At 43.3% G+C, this 7453-nt stretch overlaps 1 protein-coding gene across 2 annotated transcripts in view; it reads left to right on the forward strand.

The window, feature by feature from the left end:
- The first annotated feature begins 278 nt into the window (after nucleotides 1-278).
- Nucleotides 279-7453, forward strand: part of LOC109957409 (WD repeat-containing protein 5-like) — an 11753-nt gene continuing 4578 nt past the window's right edge. Inside the window, exons 1-7 of one of the 2 annotated variants that reach the window (XM_020595291.1) lie at nucleotides 279-693; nucleotides 3655-3763; nucleotides 5370-5443; nucleotides 5539-5628; nucleotides 6024-6113; nucleotides 6195-6278; nucleotides 6457-6512. In XM_020595291.1, the coding sequence (XP_020450947.1) occupies nucleotides 619-693; nucleotides 3655-3763; nucleotides 5370-5443; nucleotides 5539-5628; nucleotides 6024-6113; nucleotides 6195-6278; nucleotides 6457-6512 (578 nt within the window). In that variant the 5' untranslated portion in view covers nucleotides 279-618. Of the gene's footprint in view, nucleotides 694-2007; nucleotides 2422-3654; nucleotides 3764-5369; nucleotides 5444-5538; nucleotides 5629-6023; nucleotides 6114-6194; nucleotides 6279-6456; nucleotides 6513-7453 lie in introns of those variants that run through there. The other variant, XM_020595290.1, reaches the window with a different exon arrangement.

Here is a 7453-nt window from a genome sequence, read left to right on the forward strand (position 1 = left end):
AGTTATGAGGCATGCCAAGATAATCTAGAGGTACCCAAGATTAAACATTAAATGGTTGGAAGCCGCCATGGGGGTTTAAACATGAGTAGCCAGTTTTAGTCTCTGTGTGGGGTCTGTTGAACATACTGTTGATATGACTGAACCTATACTCACTGAAAAGTACAATTGAATGTTAAACAACGAATCGTTTAAATAACTTTTTTAAAAGAGTAATTAACGTATGTACAGTACACTGACTGTATAAAACGATGGACAAACCAGTATATAACTGATGTTCATTTTGACCTTCCTTTCTTGCCGTTTCTGTCACGCATGCGCCGTAGCAACTATGTGCTCGCCACCACATTCTGGTTCTGTAGCTAGCACAAGCTAACTTGCTCATCTCCGTCTGCTGCTGTAAAGGTTCGGTCCGACGCCGAATCTGTATCTGTTGAGATCCGGTCCAGAACGTTAACACGGTACCAGTACCGATTCAGAACGAGTGCGGACTGCAGAGGCTACAGTTAGCGCGGGGTTAGCATCAGGCGCTAGGTATAGCTGCGCTTTAGCAGCACAGAATCAAAACAAATAAAAGCTAACTGAATTTAACAGAAGCTAGAATCCCGAGAGCAGCACAACATGGCGACAGAGGAGAAGAAACCAGAGACAGAAAATGCCAAACAGCCTACATCTTCCTCTGGATCCGGCAGTAAGGTGAGTTACACATACCGACGGGGTTCCAGAAAGTCCGGTTAGCAGGTGATGGGAGAGAGGGCTTCTGTCTCGGGTAAAGACTGTTAAAGCGAACTTTCTGTGCACTTTACATTTTGTAAACCCAATTTTTATTCTATGTCAGCGCTGCAAACAGTGATAATATGTCATGATGAATAAATATTTATTATGTGTTACTACGCAAGAGCAGTTTCAGACCTCCGTCAACAAATACATGTAAAAACCTATTTTATTACTAAACGCTATTGAGATAACTCGCCTTAAAACAGGGGTGTCACACTCAATGTGGAAATGGTTTTCCCCAGCCTCACCTGCTACGCCCTGTCTGTCAGAAATCTAGTAATCCATTGACAGGTGGGGACAGGCACAGTGAGCTGGGTTAGTTTGGAGTGGAGGATGTCCGGGATGATGGTGTTGAATGCCAAGCTGAAGTCCACAAAGAGGGCCCGTGCATAGGTCCCTGGGGAGTCGAGGTGTTGCTGGATGTAATACAGTGCTGTGTTCACTGCATCGTCCACTGACCTGTTTGCCCGGTAGGCAAACTGCAGGGGGTCCAGCAGGGGATCAATGATGTCTTTCAGGTGAGCCAACACCAGTCTTTCAAAGGACTTCATAACTATAGATGTCAGGGCAACAGGTCTGTAGTTGTTCAGTCCACTGATGGAGGTTTTCTTGGGGACTGGAATGATGGCGGAGCGTTTGAAGCAGGAGGGGACTTCATACAGCTCCAGTGACCTGTTGAAGATGAGTGTGAAGATGGGGTCCCCGGAGCACAGTACCTGTTTGTTCTGACTGCTTGAGGCCAGTGTGTCTGCAGCATGTGATGTGTTGCTAGTTAACCATTACTAGTGTAATGTGAAGGAGACATTCACATTAATTAATGCTGTTGTGGTTCGTTCTGCTGTCCAGTTGGAACAACACCAGCAACAGGAGTTGTGCGTGTTCACAAACTGTCCTCTCGTGTTAAGGAAGAGGCTTTCTGGCTCTCTGACTCTGAAACAATTACAGAGTATTTGAAGTTATGAGGCATGCCAAGATAATCTAGAGGTACCCAAGATTAAACATTAAATGGTTGGAAGCCGCCATGGGGGTTTAAACATGAGTAGCCAGTTTTAGTCTCTGTGTGGGGACTGTTGAACATACTGTTGATATGACTGAACCTATACTCACTGAAAAGTACAATTGAATGTTAAACAACGAATCGTTTAAATAACTTTTTTAAAAGAGTAATTAACGTATGTACAGTACACTGACTGTATAAAACGATGGACAAACCAGTATATAACTGATGTTCATTTTGACCTTCCTTTCTTGCCGTTTCTGTCACGCATGCGCCGTAGCAACTATGTGCTCGCCACCACATTCTGGTTCTGTAGCTAGCACAAGCTAACTTGCTCATCTCCGTCTGCTGCTGTAAAGGTTCGGTCCGACGCCGAATCTGTATCTGTTGAGATCCGGTCCAGAACGTTAACACGGTACCAGTACCGATTCAGAACGAGTGCGGACTGCAGAGGCTACAGTTAGCGCGGGGTTAGCATCAGGCGCTAGGTATAGCTGCGCTTTAGCAGCACAGAATCAAAACAAATAAAAGCTAACTGAATTTAACAGAAGCTAGAATCCCGAGAGCAGCACAACATGGCGACAGAGGAGAAGAAACCAGAGACAGAAAATGCCAAACAGCCTACATCTTCCTCTGGATCCGGCAGTAAGGTGAGTTACACATACCGACGGGGTTCCAGAAAGTCCGGTTAGCAGGTGATGGGAGAGAGGGCTTCTGTCTCGGGTAAAGACTGTTAAAGCGAACTTTCTGTGCACTTTACATTTTGTAAACCCAATTTTTATTCTATGTCAGCGCTGCAAACAGTGATAATATGTCATGATGAATAAATATTTATTATGTGTTACTACGCAAGAGCAGTTTCAGACCTCCGTCAACAAATACATGTAAAAACCTATTTTATTACTAAACGCTATTGAGATAACTCGCCTTAAAACAGGGGTGTCACACTCAATGACACAGGGGGCCAAAACTCAAAGCACATTTTAGGTCGCGGGACGAACAAGATAAAATTAATTGAACAGACTTAAAACTAAATGTTTTTTGAACATAAATACGAATAGAAACAGACAGGATACAATATTATTCCAAAATAAATAAACCTGAACTTAAAATCAGCAACCGTATTTCTGCTAAGGCTTGCATTTGCAAACACCTGCTTTTTGTCTGGACACCAGACGTCGCACACTTTCATCATGCAGCTCTTCAGAAACTCTCCCTCGGTAAATGTCCGGGCTGATTTTCTCCTCTGCTTCACGTTTTTCAGCTTGTCCTGATGTTTTGTCTCGTAGTGCCGTCTTAGGTTATATTCCTTAATTACAGCCACATTAGCTCCACAAATAAGACACGCAGGTTTACCGGCAATGTCAGTAAACATATACTCAGCCTCCCACCGGTTTTGAAAGGCTCTGTTTTCAGAATCAGCTTTTCACTTGGCCATTGTTAGGGGCTAGCTTTGACCTGAAATTAGGGTTGTATACATCAACAGACGCTTGATTGATCTGACGTAATTGACGCGGGAATGATGGCAGGTAGCCTATCGTTTGGTAAGGCAGCTGTTGCGCTGCATTATGGGATTTGTAGTTTGTGTGTTATCGGCGCTTCATCTCGCCGGGCCATTAAGAAAAAAGATATATAAAATGATCTGCGGGCCGGATGTCGCCCGCGGGCCTTGAGTTTGACACATGTGCCTTAAAACCTTGACTCGTTCTGATTTTGACTCTGTCAAAAGGGTCAAAGGGTCAGATTAATTGTAGTGACTTATTCTGCAGACCTGGTCTAATGTGATATAGTGGAGAAACTTTAATGAATAAGTGTTTAACTAATGTGAGCAGCACATTGTTTATAACCATGTATTAGTAGTAACATGATCTGTGTGTTTCCAGTCTAACCCAGCCAAACCAAACTACACTGTGAAGTTCACGTTGGCCGGACACACAAAGGCTGTTTCCTCTGTCAAGTTCAGCCCCAACGGAGAGTGGCTCGCCAGCTCCTGTGAGAAGTACACAATAACGCACTGACCTACACACACACACACACAGATACATGTTATTCCTACTGGTCCTCTCCTGTCAGCAGAAGTTAAGGTTAAAGGCTGTGAAACCAGCACACCTGTGCCAGGCATCACAGCTTATTTTTACAGACAGAAAAACAGGTGACGTTTTATTTAGTAGTAGTATTACTGTACTGTCCTTCATGACAACTGAGCATCTCCAACTAAGAGTATGTACCCTCGTTAAATTAAATATCTGAATCGCCGACTGTGATATTATAGCTCCCAAACATGCCCCTCTGGGCGGGGTTGTGAAATAATTTCATCCTGACAGAGGGCTGTGCTCCTACAAAGGCTGAATACCACTGTATTACACTTATGTTATGTAGTAGGCTACAGACCTTTAGTCAGCTACATGTTCAGTATTCATTAGGAATGCTGGCAGTGCTGTGTTGGACAGGACACATAGTAAATGCTGTTTATCACAAAGCTTTCAGATTTGCACAGCGTCATGTTATTTTTATGTAATCACAATCAGAAGTTAAATCTCATGAAAATAATATGGTCACTGTACTTTTTGTAGTATTATAGTACATAGTATTAAGTACTCAAATGTTAAGTACTTGGTCTGAAAACGTGTGGTATGGTGGTGTATCCCTAATGTCTGACCTCGTTGTGTTGCTGCTTCCTGCCCGTGTGTGTCAGGGCCGTGTACCCGGCTCCGGTGTGAACACCGCTGAGCTCCTAAGCTGCCACATGCACAGATGTAACTGAAATGTGAGCCATGTGCACACAAGAATAACTACCAGGTTGTGTGTGTGTGTGTGTGAGTGATAGTCAAATCACACACATGGATGAAACAAACTGTGCTAACACTATCAGCTCAGCTTGTGTGAACATTTTCCTTGTTCTGGTTTTGTCAAACTCGAGTTAAAGTTATGTGGAAACTCTTCTGGGTGGTGCATTCAGGAACAGTGACATGTTAAATCAAATTTATTTATTTATGTATATAGCACTTTAAAAACAACATCCAGTTGACCAAAGTACTTTACATTGACAGAATAAAATAACGATAAATAACTAAAATAAAATAGATTCAGTGGAAAAATAAAACAATAACTCAGACACACATTCAATAAATTAGATTAAAAGAAATGCATCAGGCCCCACTGTGTATTAAAAGCCAAGCCAAATAAATATGTTTTAAGCAATGATTTAAAAGTACTGAGGTCAGTAGATGACCTAACATTAAAAGGTAGACTATTCCACAATTTAGGGGCTGCAACAGTAAAAGCACAGTCGCCCCAGCGTTTATATCTGGCCGTAGGAACATCTAAAAGAAACTGGCTTGAAGAACTGAGGTTGAGGTGACCATTTTAGGTTTGGCACAAACCTAAAACGGTCATATAAACAAACTACTGCTTCTGCTGACAGGTTGGAGGTTGGAGGAGGCGGTGCTTGGCCCTGATTGTTTTAAATGTTAGCATGTCATCTTAACTATAAATTAACGTCCATGAACACATCACCGTGTCTCACTGAGTATTGATGAAATGAGCTGTGCATGCTATGATGTTGTGATGCAGTAACCATGGTAATACCTCTGTGCAGCTGCTGATAAGCTGATAAAGATCTGGGGTGCATATGATGGAAAGTTTGAGAAATCCATTGTCGGGCACAAACTGGTGAGACACCACTGTTCTGAATCTGACCTAATGCCAGTCTGGATTCAGACTGGTTCTGGCTCTGAGTCCGGTTCTCTGTGTCTCTTTGTGCATAGGGGATCTCTGATGTGTCCTGGTCTTCAGATTCCAACCTGCTGGTTTCTGCCTCCGATGACAAAACACTCAAGATCTGGGACAACAACTCTGTAAGACCCAAGGACAGAAACAAACGTTCGTTCCCATAAGGACCATGTAATGTACATTCAGTTATTCTCACAGTAGTGAGCTCTACATGTACTAATCGTCATTTTTCATCAACAACAACGGCTGTAGAACTGCTCAACAGTCATTTTTTCATCTGTAAAAATGGGGGGTGGCAGACAATTCATGTACATACCTTGGAATCAGCACTTTTATTTTTCATTTGGAAGATTTTCTGTCCATCTGGTCTGGGTTGTACAAGACCGTGTCACAGATGATTACAGATATGTTTGTGTCTGCAGAAGAACTGGATGTACTCTGAAAAAGAATGTGAAGTGCTGTTAAAGTGAAGACTTCAAACTCGAACCAGCTGTTTTACAGTCTCTGTCCATGTTTTCAGGGAAAGTGCCTGAAGACTCTGAAAGGTCACAGTAACTATGTCTTCTGCTGTAACTTCAACCCTCAGTCCAACCTGGTGGTGTCTGGATCGGTAGGCTGCTTCACCACTTCACAGTCCCACTGCAAACACTGAGCATCTATTGAAATGGTAAACCTGTCTGTTTTTCTGTAGTTTGACGAGAGCGTTCGTATCTGGGATGTGAAAACAGGAAAATGTCTGAAGACTCTGCCAGCTCACTCTGACCCCGTCTCTGCTGTAAGTCCTGGCCTCTGAACTTTGTCACAGGTACAGATAGCACAAGTTCCATATTAACAACTTGTGAGCGTTCACTTGATTCAGCAGTCACATGAGGGCGGTGAATGCTTCATAGCAGAACCGGGATCCATGATGACAGCATTGTGACCTTTGACCCCATGTGTCTGTGTGTTACCAGGTTCACTTCAACAGGGATGGCTCGCTCATTGTCTCCAGCAGCTATGACGGACTCTGGTACGTCTACAACACTCCCGCACACCGCAGATATTTGTGTAACATCTGATCCCTGAAGAAAAATTGGAACCAAATTTGTGGAAAGATCTTGCTGTACAACATGAAATAAATTTTAGTATACACAGTGGAAAAAACTAAGCTAAGCTAAACTAACCTCTGCTAAGAGGATGGAAATGGCTGTAGTTAACACCTATTTCCAGAAGAGGGAGGAACATAGAGTTACATATAAGAGTGGCGGTAGGAGTACGCAGGTAGACTACATTTTGTGTAGACGAGGCAATCTGAGAGAGATTAGTGACTGCAAAGTGGTGGTAGGAGAGAGTGTAGCCAGACAGCATCGGATGGTGGTGTGTAGGATGACTCTGGTGGTCAGGAAGAAGAGGAAAGACAGAAAAGAAGACCAAGTGGTGGAAGTTGCAAAAGAAAGAATGTCATGAGGAATTCAGACAGAAGTTGAGACAGGCTTTGGGTGGTCAGGAAGAACTTCCAGATGACTGGGAAACTACAGCAGAAGTGATCAGGGAGACAGGTAGGAAGGTGCTAGGTGTGTCATCTGGAAGGAGGAAAGAAGATAAGGAAACATGGTGGTGGAACGAGGAAGTACAGGACAGCATTCAGAGGAAGAGGCTAGCTAAAAAGAAGTGGGACGTAGAAAGGACTGAAGACAGTAGACAGGATTACAAGGAATTGCAGCGTAGAGTGAAGAGGAGGCAGCAATGGCCAAACAGAAAGCATATGATGAGTTGTATGCCAGGTTAGACACGAGGGAAGGTGAGAAGGACTTGTACAGATTAGTGAGACAGAGAGATAGAGATGGGAAGAATGTGCAACAGATAAGGGCGATTAAAGACAGAGATGGAAAGGTGCTAACAAGTGAGGAGAGTGGGCAGAGAAGATGGAAGGAGTATTTTGAGGAACTGATGAATGAGGAAAACGAGAGG

This window comes from Monopterus albus, unplaced genomic scaffold (genome assembly GCF_001952655.1).
Source record: "Monopterus albus unplaced genomic scaffold, M_albus_1.0 scaffold26.1, whole genome shotgun sequence".
NCBI classification, from domain to species: domain Eukaryota; kingdom Metazoa; phylum Chordata; class Actinopteri; order Synbranchiformes; family Synbranchidae; genus Monopterus; species Monopterus albus.